The sequence below is a fragment of the Oryctolagus cuniculus genome, chromosome 7 (genome assembly GCF_051225735.1).
Source record: "Oryctolagus cuniculus isolate XC-2025 breed Fujian yellow rabbit chromosome 7, ASM5122573v1, whole genome shotgun sequence".
Taxonomy (NCBI): Eukaryota; Metazoa; Chordata; class Mammalia; order Lagomorpha; family Leporidae; genus Oryctolagus; species Oryctolagus cuniculus.
In genome coordinates, this window is record NC_142873.1 from 121,773,445 (window position 1) to 121,793,379 (window position 19,935).

The 19,935-nt window shown below is 40.2% G+C and overlaps 1 protein-coding gene across 2 annotated transcripts in view; it reads left to right on the forward strand.

The window, feature by feature from the left end:
• Positions 1–19,935, forward strand: part of NRDC (nardilysin convertase) — a 93,587-nt gene that overhangs the window by 21,641 nt on the left and 52,011 nt on the right. The window contains exons 3-7 of one of the 2 annotated variants that reach the window (XM_002715099.6): positions 714–847; positions 1,711–1,780; positions 1,937–2,018; positions 3,162–3,315; positions 12,426–12,499. In XM_002715099.6, the coding sequence (XP_002715145.1) occupies positions 714–847; positions 1,711–1,780; positions 1,937–2,018; positions 3,162–3,315; positions 12,426–12,499 (514 nt within the window). The remainder of the gene's footprint in view (positions 1–713; positions 848–1,710; positions 1,781–1,936; positions 2,019–3,161; positions 3,316–12,425; positions 12,500–19,935) is intronic. The other variant, XM_002715100.6, reaches the window with a different exon arrangement.

Below are 19,935 nucleotides of genomic sequence, written 5' to 3' on the forward strand. Positions count from 1 at the left end.
AGATTAGGCTAGGTAAAAGGTGACTTAAGAGTGGTATTGGATTTTTTTTAAAAGATTTATTTATTTACTTGAGAGGCAGAATTACAGATAGAGAAAAAGGTCTTCCATCCACTGGCTCACTCCCCAAATGGCCACAATGGCCGGAGCTGGGCCAGTCTGAAGCCAGGAGCCAGGAACCTCTCCTGGGTCTCTCACGTGGGTGGAGGGGCCCAAGAACTTGGGCCATCCTTTGCTGCCTTCCCAGGCACACTAATGGGGAGCTGTATTGGAAATGGAGCAGGTGGATCTCGAACCAGCGCTCATATGGGAAGCCTGTGCCATAAGCAGCTTTATCCACTGTGCCACAGCACTGGCCCCAGATTGGATTTTTGAAGTATTTTTATGATTTAATTTTATTGAAAGATGTGAACCTTGTTTAAAGTAAATAATGAGAGTTATTGAAGGAAGAAGAAAAAAATGTGATTTTTTGGGGGGAGAACATTTATCTAATTAAGAAGTTCTTTCTGAGCCATTTTTTTTATTCCCCTCAATTTTCTTTCTCTCAAAAGAAGATGTTCTTGATATGAAAAGCTTGATAAACTAACAAGATTGAAATTTAATTATGACATATACTGAATTATGATTTGTTCAGGGCTTTCTTAATTCTCAAGTATGAATTTCTCAAGTATGAATTTCTTGATTAGAAAATTCTCAAGTATGAATTTCTTTTCTAGCAATTTCAGAGCCTGTTTTTGCTGTGGTCAAAGCTGACTGATAGACTGTGGTTTAAGTCAAGTTATTCAAAAATGTCTTCAACCCAGCTGGTCGAGACAAGAAATCTTTATGGGGTAGTTGGAGCTGAAAGCAGGTTAGGCACCTATTAAACATCACAGAACAGGTTAGACTGTGGTCTAACTGAGCTTATGTGCCTGAGTTTTCAAAATGAGATTTATAGTATTAAGTGAGGCTGTTTGGTTCTTCAAAAAAATTTGTACTTTGGTTTTCTAATGCATGTTTAGACTTTATGCCAGGTATCTGCTATTTTTTAAAAGCTTTTTTCTTCAGAGAGTATCATTTATCAAAATCAGTCATTAAAATAACCTGTTTCATAAAATGTGTTAGCCCTGTAAAATTGACATATATAAAATTTGGGAAAGTTAATATTCACCTTACTATCTTCAGAGATTCAACTTGACTGTTTTTCTCTCCTTTTTATATCTTTTAGCATACAGTGATATAATGGTATACCCAAAATAATGTAGAAATTGATATCTCTTTTGGTTATCTATCTTGTTAAAAATCTTTTATCATCTTAAGATAATTGGGAGAATGTTTCTTTAATAAGAAATGAAGAACTAAAAAGCCTCTTTAAAGCTTACTCTGTAGCTCTTGAATAGCCAAAAGTTTTATCTTTAAATATTTATTTACTTCTCTGTTAGATATTTTACTAAAATGTTATTTTATTCCTTATTTTAATAAATTTAAAACTTTGTAACATACTGAGAAGTTTCATGTTTATTAACTGAGTTGATAAACACAGAGCCTTTAATTTTCTTAGAGATCTTCAGAGATAATATAGCTAGGTATGTTACTTCTGCAGATTTCCCAAATCTAATAATTTAGGAAACAAACTTGGTTCAGAATTCTAAAAGTTGACATGAAATAGTAGTTGGGTGGACTGGCCAGTTCCTTTTCCCTTTTTTTTCTGTCTGTTTCTGCTTTTTTCTTTAGGTCTACAGCTCTTCAGCATTTGGCAGGATGGCAACTGGAGGAGCAGCAGGGTGAAACTGACACAGTTCTGGTGAGTTTCACTTTGCTGCTCCTCCTGATTTTCAGGGAAAGAATTTTATCACTTTCTATGGAAACCATCCATCTCCAAATGAAACCTTAAAGTGATATGCTAATATTATTTCTTTAGGATTGACTAAAATATTTCTGTGTGTTCTACTTACTCCAGTCTGCAGCTGCTCTTTGTGTTGGAGTTGGGAGTTTTGCTGATCCCGATGACCTGCCTGGGCTGGCACACTTTCTGGAGCACAGTAAGATTTTTTGTAAAATATCATTCTTGAGTGTGTTCTTTTCTCTTCAAATTTACATTTCAAAGAGAAGTAACCGGTTTGATAGAAGTATGATTTATTTAACAAGAGAAATACTAAGAAAAAAACCCTTGATTTATGAATATGTATGGGAGGGGGAGACTTTTAATTTTAATCTGCTTGAGTGTACTTTTGTGGGGGATTAGAAAAAACCACCTAGAAAAATATTTAAAAATATACGTGTTAGTATTATTCAAGTTCGGTAACACCAACCAATGGGGAGATGATTGTGGCTCTCTAGGAATTGGCTAGTCCTAGTAGGGGCATTGTCTTCCAGGGTTAGTAAGGCCCTGAGACGTCAGAGCAGCAGAAATACAGAAAATAAAAATGCATGATTAATATAAAAACAAAAGAACTTCAGTTTAATTATGAGTATACTTAAATATAGTTATAAGAACTTAATCTGGGCCGGCACCGCGGCTCAATAGGCTAATCCTCTGCCTGCGGTGCCGGCACACCGGGTTCTAGTCCCGGTCGGGGCTCCGGATTCTGTCCCGGTTGCCCCTCTTCCAGGCCAGCTCTCTGCTGTGGCCAGGGAGTGCAGTGGAGGATGGCCCAGGTGCTTGGGCCCTGCACCCCATGGGAGACCAGGATAAGCACCTGGCTCCTGTCTTGGGATCAGTGGGGTGCGCCAGCCGCAGCGGCCATTGGAGGGTGAACCAATGGCCAAGGAAGACCTTTGTCTCTCTCACTGTCCACTCTGCCTGTCAAAAAAAACAAAAACAAAAACAAAAAAACACAAAACTTAATCCATACTTTTCTGAATTGGTTACGTTTATATTCTGGTTTTCTAAGTTATCTGAGGGTAAACATCACTTTTTGAATATAGTAAAATTTGCATAATGCATATGCTTAAATTTTAATTTTTAATAAATAATTTGTGTTCTTTTAGTATAAAAATAATATATAAGCATTGTAGAAAGCTTCAAAAATGGAAATGTTATTAAGTATTATCCAGATATAACCATTGTTAATGGGTTGGTATATTTTCTTTCGTTTTTCTATACACATAAGAAAAGTGGTCCTTTATAACAAAAACATTGTCTATACCTTTGCATTCTGTGACTTTGTGTTCTTTCCATTTAGTGGTATTCATGGGTAGCTTGAAATATCCAGATGAGAATGGATTTGATGCCTTCCTGAAGAAACATGGGGGCAGTGATAATGCCTCAACTGATTGTGAACGTACAGTCTTTCAGTTTGATGTCCAGAGAAAATACTTCAAGGAAGCCCTGGATAGGTATCTAACTCAAAGTGTATTTTTACTTGGTTATCTAATAATACTTAAAAATGGAAATATTGGATATGTTCTATTTTTTTTTTCAAAGAATATCCTAATTCTATGGAATTGTCAGAATAGCGTATTTGGGAAATGGAACAAATTGGTTTTTTTAAAAAAGATTTATTTATATGAAAGGCAAAATTACAAAGAGAGGGAGAGACAGAGAGGGAGAGAGAGAGAGAGAGAAAGAAAGAAAGAAAGAGAGAGATCCTCTCACTACTCCACAATGCTGCTCTTTTGGAACAAATTATTAAAACAATTTGGCACTTGCTTTGTAACACTTAGTCTTTGTGTTACGAGTCAAAATTAAGCCTGAGACGCTTGCTACTTGAAAACCAATACTCAAGAGATAACAAGAGTTGATGCAAAAGAATAGGTTTATTCGGCTGGCACCGGGGCTCACTAGGCTAATCCTCCGCCTAGCAGCGCCGGCACACCAGGTTCTAGTCCTGGTCGGGGCGCCGGATTCTTTCCCGGTTGCTCCTCTTCCAGGCCAGCTCTCTGCTGTGGCTCGGGAAGGCAGTGGAGGATGGCCCAAGTGTTTGGGCCCTGCACCCCATGGGAGACCAGGAGAAGCACCTGGCTCCTGCCTTGGGATCAGCGGGGTGCGCCAGCCGTGGCGGCCATTGGAGGGTTAACCAACGGCAAAGGAAGACCTTTCTCTCTGTCTCTCTGTCTCTCTCTTACTGTCTACTCTGCCTGTTAAAAAAAAAAAAAAAAAAGAACAGGTTTATTCAAGAAACCAACCTTCTTGGAAGAAGGCAGACTTAGTCCCAAATGTGCGCTTCCCAAATTGCAAGCTAGCAGAATGTTTAAAAGGAGCAGAAAGGGGTGATAAGGGGGAGTGAGGCACAAGGGAAGCAGAGAATAGGGCCAGCTGCCTTTTGACCTTGTCCAGGTGATAATTGGCTGGTTAGAGTCATAATGGTTACTTTTATCCTGTGGGCCTAAATCCAATCCTCTGGTCATGCTGTCCATGGAGGGCCTGCTTACTTTGTAACTGTATCTGGCTGTCCCAAGGCCAGTTTCTGGAATGCACAGTCATTATTTATCATTGGACAGATACTCTAATTAGTCATAAGCTCAGCTTTGTTCACCAAAACTTGGGAAGAAAAAGGAAGATATATTCAGTATGGTTATATTTGCATTCAAAATTAAATTTGAGCTCTTAAATACCTTCTGAATTTGTAAATAATGTATTTTTTAAGTTTTTAAAAATTACTTATTTTATTTCAGAGACAGAGAGCACGCATCTGCTGCTTTACTCCCCAGATAGTGAAACCACAAGGGCTGGGCTGAAAAACTGGAAACTCAATCAGGGTCTCCCATGTGGGTGGCAGGAACCCAATCACTTGAGTCATCTGCTGCTGCCTTCCAGCTTCTGCATTAGCATGAAGCTGGAGTCAGGAGCCAGAACTGGGTATTGAGCCCAGGTACTCCAATAATTGAACACAGGGATCTTGATGGCATCTGAACTGCTAGGCTCACTTCCAGTGTAGTCTCTATTGAGTCATTCTTGCCATTAATTTTTTATAATTTAGGAGAAAATATGGAAAAATGGAGAAGCAAAAAAGGAATGTTTACCTCTAATTTTTAATACAGAGATAACCAGTTTACATTTTGTTATGTAGCCAGAAAAATTTTAATGTATATGGGATTATATTGTTTATACTCTTTTATAATCTATATTTTTGATTTTAACATTTTCACTGATAATTACATAAGTACTTTTAATTATTTAATTTTACTTATGTAAGTTATATAATTATGATTTGCAATTTATAAAGGTGAAATTTATAATTCTATTTATATGATTTACAATATAATTTCTTTTTTTTTTTTTTTTGAAGATTTTATTTTATTTATTTGAAAGAGTTACAGAGAGGTAGACACAGAGAGAGGTCTTCCATCCACTGGTTCAATCCCCAGATGGCCACAACAGCCAGAGCTGTGCCAATCCAAAGCCAGGAGCCAGGAGCTTCTTCCAGGTCTCCCATGTGGGTGGGACTTGGGCCATCTTCTACTGCTTTCCCAGGCCACACAACAGAGAGCCGGATTGGAAGTGGAACAGCCGGGTACTGAACTGGCACCCATGTGGGATGCCAGCACTTCAGGCTAGGGCTTTAACCTGCTGTGCCATAGCACCAACCCCTTGAGGAGTCTTAATTATCAGTCTTTTGACTCCCAGAAGTCTGTGGTGTGTGCTTCTAGGTCAGCATGTAGTCTGCACTTTCCATCAGGTAAAGTCAGTTTCTGCAGAAAGGTACCATGATGTGCATAGAAGGAACCAAAAGACCCTGTGGCTCTGATTCATGAATGAGAGATGGTTCAGGTTATTACTACTCTAGCACAACCTGCTTTTCCTCCCTCTCTCCCTCTTTTGCTCTCTTCCTTCCTTTCCTCCCTCCCTTCCAGCAGAGTTAGAAAGAGAGGGAGAGACAAAGAGAGAGGTCTTCCATCTGCTGATTCACTCTCCAAATGGTTGCATTGGCCAGAGCTAGGCTGATCTGAAGCCAGGAGCCAGGAACTTCCTCTGGGTCTCCTATGTGCATACAGGGACCCAAGCACTTGGGCTGTCCTCTACTGCATTCCCAGGCACATTAGCAGGAAGCTGGATCAGAAGTTGGGCAGCTGGTACTCGAAGTAGCAGCTGGCACTGCACATGGTGGCTTAACCCACGATGCTATAATGCTGGCCCCTTTACCATTATTTCTGTACATACTTCCTTAATCATTAATGGCCTAATTCAGTTTCCATGCTCTGAGCTTATTTGAGTGACTTGAGTTCAGCTTTTTGTTAACCAATAGCTTAAAAAAGGGGGGTGGGGGGAGGGGATTCCTGCTAGGCTTTAGCTAGACTGACCAAAGAAAAAATGAATTCTCAAATTATTAAAATAAAGTAGGAAAAGAAGGAACATAGTCTTTCTAACACAATAAAGATTATAAGGGGATACTGTGAACAATTGTATGCCAACAAATTAAATAACCCAGATGGAATAGACAAGTTACTTAAAAGTCAACAGGCTACTCAGAGTAACTCAAGATGACAGAAAATCTAAATAGATCTGTAATAAGAAAAGCAATTATAATGGTAATCAAAAAATTTCTAACATCTTTTTGAATTCTACCAAATGATTAAAGAATTAACACCAGTGTTTCATATGTTTTTCCAAAAAATAAGGAGAACAAACTTCCTAACTCATTTTATTAAGCCAGTATTACTCAGATACCAAAACCAACAGTGATATCAGAAAAACTACAGGCCAGTATCAAATATGAATACATATGCAGAAATCCTCAACAACAAATTTCCAGACTGAATCTTGTGTCCTATAAAAAGGATTACACACCTTTCTCTCTTTCTCTCTCTCTCACTGTCCACTCTGCCTGTCAAAAAAAAAAAAAAAAAAAGGATTACACACCATGATCAAGTGAGATTTATCCCAGGAATATAAGGTTAGTTATATTATTGGAAGAAAGAACAAAACACATTTCTTAATATATCCTCTCAGTGTAGACAGAAAAGGCTTTTGATAGACATCTAGTATTCTTTCATGATTAAGAAACTTAATAAACTTAGAAATAAAAGGAACGTCCTCATCCTGATAAAAGATACCTCAGAATAATCTACACATGAAGTCATACTTAATAGCGAAAGATTGAAAGCTTTTCCCTAAGGAAAAATACAAAGATAACAGCACTTACCACTTCTGTTAACACTGTTGTAGAGATATTAGCCAGGACAAATAGACAAAAACATGGTGGGGGGCGGGGTCAGAAAAGGCATGCAGGAAAGGAAAAGGAAAAGTGTCTTTGCATATGGCTTAATTTTGTGCAGTTGATTCTCGTTATTCACAGATTGTCTATTTGCAAATTCACCTACTCACTGAAAATTTATTTGTAATTCCCAAATCCATACCCTTGGTTTCCATGTCATTCAGGGGCATGTGCAGAGTAGTGAAAAATTTGAGTTGCTGGGCATACACATTCCCAGCTGAGGTCAAACATAGTGACACTCTTTGTTTCAGTTCTCATATAGAGGTGACCAGAATATAAGGCGGTACAATGTAATGCGAGAAGCTCTGACTCTGGAGTCAGTTGAATGGGTTTGAATCCCACCCCTGACGGCTATTAGAGGGGTGGCCTCAATTAAGTCCCTTAACACTTCTGAACCTTATATGAAATTAAAAATAAAATCTATGATGTGGTTCTTTTAGGTTATAAGATCATTATCTGAGGTGTGTTTATGTGCGTATAGATACTTTGTGCATGTACGTAAAACAGATGGTTACCTTCTAATTCAGTGATTGTGGCAACTTTAGAGCACATAAGAACATTAACTAGAATAAGTAATTAAGAACTCACCATATCTAGAGAATCCTACAGAGTCTGTAAAAGAACTATTACACCTGATATAGAGTTGAGTAAGGTTGGAGGATACAAGATAGGCGTACCAAAGTGAATTGTATTTTTATACTCTAACAATGAAAAATCAAAAAATGAAATTAAGAAAATTCCTTTTATAATAGGATCAAAAAGAATAAATACTTAGTAATAAATTTAATAAAATTGAGAGACTTGTTTGCAGAAAGTCACTAAAAGTTGTTGAAGGAAATTAGAGAAGTCCTAAATAAATGGAGAAACATCCTGTGTTCATAGATTAGAAGACAATGTTGTTAAGGTGGAAATACTTCCCAAATTGATCTAAAGATTCAACTCAATCATATCAAAATCCCAGCTGCCTTTTTTTGAAAGCATTAGTGAACTGATCTTAAAATTCATATGGAGGCCAGCACCGTGGCTCACTAGGCTAATCTTCCGCCTGTGGCACTGGTACACTGGGTTCTAGTCCAGGTCGGGGTGCCAGATTCTATCCCGGTTACTCCTCTTCCAGTCCAGCTCTCTGCTGTGGCCCGGGAAGGCAGTGGAGGATGGCCCAAGTGCTTGGGCCCTGTACCCGCATGGGAGACCAGGAGAAGCTCCTGGCTTCAGATTGGCGCTGTGCACCGGCTGTAGCGGCCATTTGTGGGGTGAACCAATGGAAGGAAGACCTTTCAGACCTTTCTCTCTCTCTCTAACTCTGCCTGTCCAAAAAAAAAAAAAAAAAAAGAGAAAGAAAGAAAGAAATCATATGGAAAGGAAGAGATATAGAAGAGCCAAAGTTATCTTTAAAGAAGCAAAGTTGGAGGAGTTGTACTTCCCAATTTCAAAACTTAAAGCTGCAGGAATTAAAACAGTGTGGTACTAGCATAAAGTATACATATTGGTCAGTGGAGAATTTAGAAATAAACCATTACATTTACAGTTGAACTGTCTAGGCAGTTAATAGAATGGAAGAAAATACTTGCAAGTCAAATATGTGATGAGACTAAAATCTAGAATAAATAGTACTCTCATTGTTGAATATAAAAATAACCAACTTAAAAGTGTGCACAGTTTTGGGGCTGGTGCTGTGGCATAGTGGGTAAAGCCACCGCCTGCAGTGCTGGTATCCCATAGTGGTGCCAGTTTGAAACCTGGCTGTTCCACTTTTGATCCAGCTCCCTGCTAATGCTCCTGGGAGAGCAGCAGAAGATGGTCAAAGTCTTTGGACTCCTGTACCAATGTGGGAGAACTGGATGGAGTTCCTGGCTCTTGGCTTCAGATGAGTTCAGCTCTGGCCCCTTGCGGCCATTTTGAGGGGTGAACCAGCAGATGGAAGACTCTCTACTTCTGCCTCTGCCTCTGCCTCTGTGTAACTCTGCCTTTTAAACAAATAAATCCTTAAAAAGAAGTGCAAAGTACAGACATTTCTCCAATGAAGATACACAGGTCAGTATCTATGAAGGTATTCTTAGCAAAGAGAATATAAGGCAAATTTTTGAATCTGATAATTGGTAATTTAAACTAAACATATTTAATGATGAAACCTTGAACATATTTAGGGGTAAAAAACTTTCCATTTGAGGTCAGGAAAAAGAAATGCAGGCTAAGATTTCCTGCATCATTTTATTAAGTTTTTTTTTTTTTTTTTTTTTAAAGATTTACTTTATTTATTTGAAAGAGTTACAGAGAGAGATAGAGAAAGAGAAAAAGGTCTTCCATGCACTGGTTCACTCAGCAAATGGCTGTAATGGCCAGAGCTGTGCTGATCTGAAGCCAGGAGTCAGCAGCTTCTTCTGGGTCTCCCATGTGGGTGCAGGGACCCAAGCACTTGGGCCATCCTCCACTGCTTTCCCAGGAACATTCGCGGGGAGCTGGATTGAAAATGGAGCAGCCAGCACTAAAACTGACGTCCATATTGGATGGTGGCACTGCAGTCCAGGGCTTTGACCTGCTGCGCCACAGTGCCGACCCCTCTTAAGGTTCAATGAGGCGAAAAAAAATAAATAAAATACAAAGCTGTCATAGCAGATGATACAATTGTGAACACACCAAAACATCCAAATTTTCTATTAACTTTAACAAGAGAATTTAAATGGGGTTGTCACCCAGCTTCTCACAAGACTCACAGTATGACTAAGCATTGTCTATGAACTTTTGCCTTTTAATTTATCATTCTCCTAAAGAGAACTGAGCTTTACTACTATCACTACAGGATCAGACTCATATATTTGTCTTAGGAATGATGGACATATAGGGAAAGACTATTAATTTATGATTAAGACTGCAGAAGATTGGACAGTGTTTAATATTTGCAGTTTTCTCTTTGTTCAGAAGATGGCAGCTATTGATGGTTACATGTCCCAGGGAACCTTTGAAATTAGGAAATGCTGATAACACACATTACAAGTTTCTAAATCCTATGAAGAAAAGCTTGGGGAACTTCATCTAGAGAAGTTCTGTTAGGATATTGGTCCCCTGGTAGATATATTAAGATATTACAGATTCTAAACAGAATTAATGCTCAAATATGTTGGCTTGTCCTAAAATAATCTGTCCGTTAACACAAGGCTCTAATTGTTATTTCTCGCTTGTCAATCTCAAGAAAATGTATTGTTTGAAAATAAATTTTTTTCAAAAAGTATAATAAAAATAAAAAACAAGGTGCCAGCCTTGCTGTGTAGCAGGTAAAGCTGCCACTTGTGATGCAGGCATCCCATATGGGCGCTGATTCGTATTGCAGCTGCTTCTCTTCCAATCCAGCTCCCTGCTAATGGCCTCGGAAAAGGAGCAGAAGATGGCCCAAGAACTTGGGCCCCTGCACCCATGTAGGAGCCCCAGATTGAGCTCCAGGCTCCAGGCTTCAGCCTGGCTCAGCCCTGGCTCTTGTAGCTATTTGGGGAATGAATCAAGAAATTGAAAATCTCGGTCTCTCCCTCTCTCTCTGTAACACTGCCTTTCAAGTAAATAAAATCTTAAAAAAATAAAAAAAGCTGTGGTGGAATGGTGGAGACTGATTGGAAGACCCTTCAAATGCTTACGTGATTTTGAAGTCATCACAAGAGGTGGTCTGCATGTGCCTTACTGATTGCCTCGTTAGCTGCTCTGTGGATATTGTTTATGGTTGGTCTTCAATATTTTGCATGTGGCTTTGGATTTTAGACTTACATAAAAATAGTTTCTGTCTTTAATTAATTAATTCAGTAGCAGTAATTCAACCCATCATTAATTATACCAAGTACTGAAGAGAAAAAACTGTTGACAATATCTTAATGTATATCTAGTAGCTAGTTAAAGGTTATCTCCTAATAAGTAAAAGTTAAAAGTTTATTAGACATATATAAGTAAATTACATTTAAACACAATTATGGGGGTGAGTGTCTAGCCTGGTTGATAAGATTTTAGTTAAGGTGCCTGGAACCTACATGGAGTGCCTATGTTCGAGTATAGACCATGGCTCCCAATTCTAGCTTTCTGCTAATGCAGATCTTGGGAAGCAGCAGGTGATGACTCAAGTATTGGATTTCTACCATCCATGTGGAAGACCTGGATTGAGTTTCTGGCTCTTGCCTTTGGCCTGGCCTGGCCTTGGTTATTGTGGGCATCTGGGGAGTGAACCAGTAGATTGAAGATGGGTCTCTTCCCTCCCACCCTATGTTTGTCTCTCTGCCTCTCAAATGAAACAAATGAACAAATACAGTTAAAAGGTTAAGTAAAATACCAATAGCTATTAAAATTTGTCTGATTTAACTTAAAATTTTTTAATTCATAGCACTGCCCTAAATAAAGCTTTTAATTATCTTTTATATATAAAAGTACAAATATATGTATATAAAATATGTCTGATATTAAAATTTCCTAGAGGGCCGGCGCCGCGGCTCACTAGGCTAATCCTCCGTCTAGCGGCGCCGGCACACCGGGTTCTAGTCCCAGTCGGGGCGCCGGATTCTGTCCCGGTTGCCCCTCTTCCAGGCCAGCTCTCTGCTGTGGCCAGGGAGTGCAGTGGAGGATGGCCCAGGTGCTTGGGCCCTGCACCCCATGGGAGACCAGGAAAAGCACCTGGCTCCTGGCTCCTGCCATCGGATCAGCGCGGTGCACTGGCCGCAGCGCACCGGCCGCGGCGGCCATTGGAGGGTGAACCAACGGCAAAAGGAAGACCTTTCTCTCTGTCTCTCTCTCTCACTGTCCACTCTGCCTGTAAAAAAAAAAAAAAAATTCCTAGAATAAATATGAAAAAATTCCTAAAAAGACTCCTTGAGAATGGGAAAAAAAGGGGGGAGGTTGAAAGAGGCTGGTCAAGGAAAGGTATATAGGTGGTAGAACTATAAAGAAAAGCAGGGAAATGTTTACCTTAAATTCAGGATAGCTTTGAGGGAAGGACTGATGCCAGGTGCTTCCAGAGTGCTGACTGTGATGTTTCCTCCCTTGAGTGGGCCTCTCAGGTGTTAGCCTTGCAGTTATGCGTTAGCTTACATGTTCACGTTTCATATATACTTACCTATATGAATGTCACATTTCATAATGAAAAAAAGTTTGTAGACTAGTTTAAAATACAGAAATGCAGAATATTTAGGTTTTAGGTTTTACATACGCATGATTGTGAACTAAATCTCCAACTTAGTAAAATTTCTTAGTTAAAAATGAGATGTTAATTGCTGAAACTGAACAAAAACAGACATGCCAGTTTTTTTTTTTTTTTCCCTCCAGGTGGGCCCAGTTCTTCATCCATCCACTTATGATCAGAGATGCAATTGACCGTGAAGTTGAAGCTGTTGATAGTGGTAAAAGAAGTGCTTTATGTCTTACTACAATTTTTTCCTTCATTGAAACAGTTGTCTAGCAATTTATCATTCTTTAATCACTAGACCATTTCATCTTTATATATGAAAGGGCAAAATGGAAATAAATGTGTCATGTTTATTCCTAAAGTTATTAAATGTCTAATTCAGCATAGGTTTCAAATAAATCAAAAGAATGGTGGCTTTCAGTTTACTCTTTTTTTTTTTTTTTTTAGATTTTACCATAGCAATTAACCTTTTGCAGGATAGAAGCCTGATTCTTAAATTCAATACAAGGTGTTAAAACTTTAAAAGTTTACTTGCTCTTATTACATGAAAGAGACATTTGCTGTGAGGCTCTCCTTATTTATTTGTTTGAGAGGCAGAGACAGAGCTCCCGTCCATTGCTTCACTCCTCAAGTGCCTACAATAGCTGAGGCTGAGCTGGGACTAAAGCCAGGAGTTGAGAATGCAATCCAGGCCTCCCACATGGGTGGCAGGAACCAATGATGTCACTGCTGTGAGGGTTAACTATACCATCCTGGTATTTATTTAGCTTGTCCCTTGTTATTTGTTATCTATATGTGCTTTGTGGCTTGAGTTTGTGTAGCTCTGAAAACAATTATGATATATTTACAGATGAGGAAACTAAATCCCTGAACAGGAAATGCATTTAATTCTACTTTTTGACTGTTTCTTTTGAACAAAAATGAAGACACTAAGGAAAACTGTGTGCTTACAATAGGATAAGAGTTCATTATAGCTCTGTACTATGAATATTTCATAATTACATAGTAAATAGCACCATTGTCAATACTGCTTGCTTTATTTTTATGTTAGAAACATCTAATACTACATTTGAGGGGAAAGTCCAAATATATGTTAGACTTGGCTTATAGCAACTAAAGGAGCAAGATCTTTATTTGTCCCTCTTTTTGTAGTATTTTCTTCCTTGTCTTGATTCATTGTCAAGTCCTAATGATGACTTATTGCATTCAGTAGACTGAGTAAACTACAGTGGGCTTGAAAGAGTTATCTGTTAGGAAAACAACTGACTTCTGTGTAATGTAGAGAAATGTCGCTTGCTGTGGCCCTCAATTTATTTGTAGAGGAGGGTTGGATAATTAGATTCCTCTTAACTCCAGTAGGTCCTTGAAATCAAGGATTTACTTTCTTCATTTTTGTTGCTTACTTACCACAGGTACTGTTTTATGTTAGACCCAGATAAATATTTGTCAAACAAGTGAAAAACCAAAATAAACAAGGAAAGCTCTGAAAGCTCTTGCTGCATTTATATACCTAATAACTATTATCTGTCTTAAATACTTTATAGTTTGTTTTTCTTCACATAGTTGATATAGTGGGTTGAAATCAGTGTTTAGAAAAGTAGGCCTTAAGCCAGTGTTGTTGTGTAGTATGTTAAAATGCGTCTGACAACACTAGCATCCTTTATCAGAGTACCAGTTTGAGTCCTGGCTATCCCGCTTGTGATCTAGCTCCCAGCTAATGGACCTGAGAAGGCCGCTGATGATGGCCCAAATATTTGGGTCTCTGCTACTCATATGAGAGGCATGGATGGAGTTTGTGGCTCCTGATTTCAGCCTGGTCATATCTGGCTGTGGGGCCATCTGGGGAGTGAACATGTTGATACAAGCTCTTTCTCTCACTGTTGCTCTGCCTCTCAAATAAATACATAAATAAGGACTTAAAATTTTTTAAGTAGTCCTTTACATTTTTTTTTAAAGATTTATCTATTTATTTGAAAGAGTTACAGAGAGAGGAGAGTCAGAGAGAGAGAGAGAGAGAGATCGATCTTCTATCCAATGGTTTACTCCCAGTTGACCTCAATGGCTGGAGCTGCGCCAACCCGAAGCCAGGAGCTTTTTCCGGGTCTCCCATGTGGGTGCAGGGGCCCAAAGACTTGGGGCATCTTATACTGCTTTCCTAGGCCATAGCAGAGAGCAGGATTGGAAGTGGAGTAGCTGGGTCTAGGCCCAGTGCCCATATGGGATGCCAGTGTTTCAGGCCAGGGCATTAACCCACTGTGCCACAGTGCTGGCCTCAGACCTTTAAAGTTTACAGGTTTAACTCAGAATGTATTTTGTTATGTTTTGAAAAATTATGCAGAAATATGTATACACACATACATGTGAGGACACTTTGAAGAGTTTATGGAGAAATGTAATTAAAAGATAAATTTATTTTGGTGCAAAAAATTTTGTAATCTATTAGTAGTTTGTCCTATTTATTATTTGAGAGGTAGACACACACACATACACACACACAGAGATACATATATACACACAGATAGAACTCTGGTTAACTCTCAAATGCCTGCAATGGCCAGGGCTACACCAGGCCAAAACTGGGGGTCTAGGCTGGCGCCGTGGCTCACTTGGCTGATCCTCCACCTGCGGCACTGGCACACTGGGTTCTAGTCCTGGTTGGGGCGCCGGATTCTGTCCCGGTTACTCCTCTTCCAGTCCAGCTCTCTGCTGTGGCCCGGGAAGGCAATGGAGGATGGCCCAAGTGCTTGGGCCCCTGCACCCGCATGGGAGACCAGGAAGAGGCACCCAGCTCCTGGCTTCAGATCGGCACAGCGCCAGCTGTAGCGGCCATTAGGAGAGTGAACCAATGGAAGGAAGACCTTTCTCCCTGTCTCTCTTTCACTGTCTATAACTCTTTCTCTGTCTCTCTCTCACTGTCTAACTCTGCCTGGCAAAAAAGAAAAAACAAAACAAAACAAAACTGGGGGTCTAGAACTCAATTGAGGTCTCTCACAATAGTTGGGTTGCAGAGACGCAGCTATTTGAGACACCATCCCCTCTCCTATACTGAATGCCCTGGAAGTTGCAGTGATGATCTGGCCTACCTTGGTTGTTCCAGGCATTTGGGGAGTGACCAATGGTGGGGGGAGGAGCTCTTGGTGTATGTATGTGTGTGTTTGTGCACACATGCATGCATGCATGTCTCTCTGCCTTTCACATAAAATAAATAAAAGTTAAAATAGAGTTACTTTGTTGCTAAAACATGTTGTAGAGAAAAATTATTTATTTGAATTTTAGAGCTACAGAGAGCAGAGACGAGACAGAAAGAGATCTTCTGTCCACTGGTTCATCCCCTGATGGCCGCAACAGCCATGGCTGGGCCAGGGTAAAGCTAAGATCCAGGAGCTTCTTTCGGGTATCTCACATGGGTGGCAGGGGCCCAAGCACTTGGGCCATCTTCTGCTGCCTTTCCCAGGCCATTAGAAGGGAGCTGGATTGGGAGTGGAACAGCTGGGCCGTGAACCAGTGCCCATATTGGATACTGGCATTTCAGGCAGCACTTTACCTGCGATGGCACAATGCAGGCCCTGAAAAGTTTATTCTTAACTTTAACTATTTTAATGCTGGTTCATACTGTCACATAAACATATTAGTTCCCTAACTAATGCATGTTAGTGATTAAGATGATGGATATGGTCAAAGCTTGCTTGCTTTCTTTTTTTTAACAATTTATTTATTTATTTGAAAGTCAAAGAGAGAGACACACACGCACACAGAGGTCTTCCATTCACTGGTTTACTCCCCAGATGGCTGCAATGGCCAGGGCTGGACCATGCTGAAGCCAGGAGCCAGGAGCTTATTCTTGGTCTCCCACTTGGGTGCAGGGGCCCAAGCACTTAGACCATCTTCTGCTGCTTTCCCCAGGCCATTAGCAGGGAGCTGAATCAGAAGTGGAGCAATGAGACATGGGATGCCAGTGTCACAGGCAGCAGCTTTACCTGCTACACTATAGCACTGGTCCCCCAAAGCCTTTTTAAAATCTAATCAAGTGTAGGCCGGTGCCGCGGCTCACTAGGCTAATCCTTCGCCTGCGGCGCCTGTACCCCGGGTTCTAGTCCCGATTGGGGTGCCGGATTCTGTCCCGGTTGCTCCTCTTCCAGTCCAGCTCTCTGCTGTGGCCCAGGAAGGCAGTGGAGGATGGCCCAAGTCCTTGGGCCCTGCACCCACATGGGAGACCAGGAGGAAGCACCTGGCTCATGGCTTTGGATCTGTGCAGTGCACCAGCAGTAGGGACCATTTGGAGGGTGAACCAACGGAAAAAGGAGGACCTTTCTCTCTGTCTCTCTCCCTTACTGTCTAACTTTGCCTGTCAAAAAAAAATCTAATCAAGTGACAAAGTCTGCTCTTTGAGAGTTCAGATATTTAAATATTTTTATTTTTTTTATTTTTTTTGACAGGCCGAGTGGACAGTGAGAGAGAGAGAGACAGAGAGAAAGGTCTTCCTTTGCCGTTGGTTCACCCTCCAATGGCCGCCAAGGCCGGCGCGCTGTGGCCGGCGCACTGCGCTGATCCGAAGTTAGGAGCCAGGTACTTATCCTGGTCTCCCATGGGGTGCCGGGCCCAAGTACTTGGGCCATGCTCCACTGCACTCCCGGGCCACAGCAGAGAGCTGGCCTGGAAGAGGGGCAACCGGGACAGAATCTGGTACCCCGACCGGGACTAGAACCCGGTGTGCCCGCGCCGCAAGGTGGAGGATTAGCCTAGTGAGCCGCGGCACCGGCCGAGAGTTCAGATATTTATAGTGTATTTTTATCAGTTGTAATGGGTCTTAAATTACTTTGTATGGATACATTTATATATTAATGTTATTAGTTAAGTGCTGCTACTAAACAAATGACCAGAAACAGTCCTTTAAAATAAAACGCATTCATTTTCTTATAGTTTTGGAGATCAGAAATCTAAAATGTTTCCTCATTGGGCTGCTTTCCTTTTGGTGCCTCTGAAGGAGAATTTGTGTCTTGCCTTTTCCATCTTATTAATGACATCTACATTCCTAGCCTCCAACTCCCTTCTCCACCTTAACAGCCAGAAGAGTAGAATCTCCTCTCTTTAACCTCTGTTGTCCTTACATCTTTTCTCTGACTCCAGTCTTGTTGCCTCTCATTTTTAAGAACCCTTGTGATTACACTAGGGCTATTCAGATATTCCAGGATAATTTGTTCCATCACCAGCCCCCAACTCCCAGACTCTTACATTCAGAAAATCTCCTTTACTATCTATATAAATAAACACATTTCATTTCTTCGTATTTTTGCAGAAACTTAAAAAATGTTTTACTTTGTTAAGGCTGAATGTATTTTTTGTTGTCATCTTTGATTTGGACTTCATGGCTTGTAGCTAAATATTTTATTGAATATGTTTACTTCTGCTTCTTTTACTGTCACTTTAGTTTTCTACTCTTCTACCAAGTATAAAAATAATGATCCCTATCTATTTTTCTTTGTTCTACTCTTGGTTCTCTTCTATTTATTCTGCACATTTGAAACCAGAATTAATTTATCAAAGAAAATCTGATGCTGTTACTCCCCTGATTAAACATCTGACATGCCATACCATTATTCCATGATAAATAATATTTGCTAACAGTTACTGAGAGTTTATTTACATGGGTGTCTTAACTGCTAATCTAATTGCCTTCATTATTATTATCGTTATTAAACCCATTATCCTTATGTAACATGGTGAAACTGAGGTTTAGAGGAATTAAGTAATTAGCCCAAAGTCCTGGAATCAATTATTTGCCCAAGGATCTATAATATATATAGTAATGACTATATGATACCAAGATCTATACTTATACCCAGAATAATTCTTACCAAAGATCTTACTAGACCCTTTTAAAATTGTTTCTTGTTATCTCTTTAACCTGATCCCTTGTCTCTGCTGCAAATCTGAACTTTGTTCAACCATCTTGACCTGTTTTTCAGAGATACCACGTTCTCTTTCCTGTTTTTCTTCAAGTTTCACCTTGAGTCAATCCCTAGGAAATCCTCTTTCCTTGATGTCTGTCCCCCAAAATAAATTCACACACACAAATAAAACAAAAATGACGTTAGATAATACTCCTTCTACTTTTTTATTTTATTTTTATTCACTTGAGAGGCAGAGAGAGACAGAAACAGCTCCTGTCTGCTGGTTTACCCGTGTCCTCCCCCCCGCCCCAGATGGCTACAATGGAGCCTGGATCCCTATCCAGATCTTCCATGTGAATGGGGAAAACCCGTCACCACTTCCTTTTAAGGTCTGCATTAGCAAGAAAGCAGAGTCAGGAGCCATAGCCAGGAATCAAACCCAGGCTTCTAATATGGAACATGGGAGTCAGCTGTAGGCTAACTGCCTGTCTCTATTTTTTCTTATTTTTTTTCCCTTAAATACACTAAACATTTTGAGTTTATTTCATTTAAAACTATTCAGTGTATTTTAAAATTTAATTTGATATTATGGTGGCCAGTGTTGCAACATAACTGATACAGCCATCACCTGAGATGCTGACATCCCATATGGGTGCCGGTTCGAGTACTGGATGCTCTAATTCTGATCCACCTCCCTGCTAATGGCCCAGAAAAAGCAGAAGATGGCCTAACTATTTGAGGCCCATGTACATGGGAGACCTGGAAGAAGCTCCTAGCTCCTGGCTTCAGCCTGGCCCAGCCATGTTCATTGCAGCCATCTGGGGAGTGAACCCATGGATGGAAGACCTTTCTCTGTCTCTCCCTCTCTCTGTAGCTCTGACTTTCAAATAAATAAATAAATCCTTCGAAAAATTGATGTTTTTAGAGGATAGTTTTGTAAAAATCACAAGGAACATGAAAATACATTTTTTAAAAGAGATTTTTATTCCTTTTTTTTTTTTTGAGAGGTGGAGTTATAGAGAGAGAGGTCTTCCATCCACTGGGTCACTCCCCAAATGGCTACAAAGGCCAGAGCTGGGCCAATCCAAAGCCAGGAGCCAGGAACTTCTTCTGGGTTGCCTCTGCTTTCCCAGGCCATTAGCAGGGAGCTGGATTAGAAGTGGAGCAGCTGGGACTTGAACTGGCACTCATATGGGATGCTTGCACCGCAGGCAGAGGCTTAACCTACTATGCCACAGCACTGGTCCTACAAATAAAATTTTAAGTAACAAATGAAAGTGTAATAAATTTATGAAATTTAGAAATATAAGGGGTTGCAACCTAGCCTGTAACACAAAATCTTAAAATGGTTGGTTCAGTTTTTGTCAAATGCTAGGAATCATTCAACCAAATGTTTTTAATTACAGATGAAGAAAATAAAAATAGTCATAATGATAGTATTTTACTGAGGACTCATATATGTCAAGTCTATGTACCTACCTAATTACTACTCACCTTCTCAATCTTGCTTCATTCTTTTCTTTCAAAAAGCAGTCATCACTTTTTTTTTAAAGATTAATTAATTTATTTGAAAGTCAGAAAGACAGAGAGGAGAAGCAAAGAGAGAGAGAGAGAGAGAGAAAGAGAGGTCTTCCATTCCGTGGTTCACTCCCCAGATGGCTGCAACGGCCAGAGCTGTGCTGATCCGAAGCCAGGAGCCAGGAGCTTCTTCCGGGTCTCCTATGTGGGTGCAGGGGCCCAAGGACTTGGGCCATCTTCT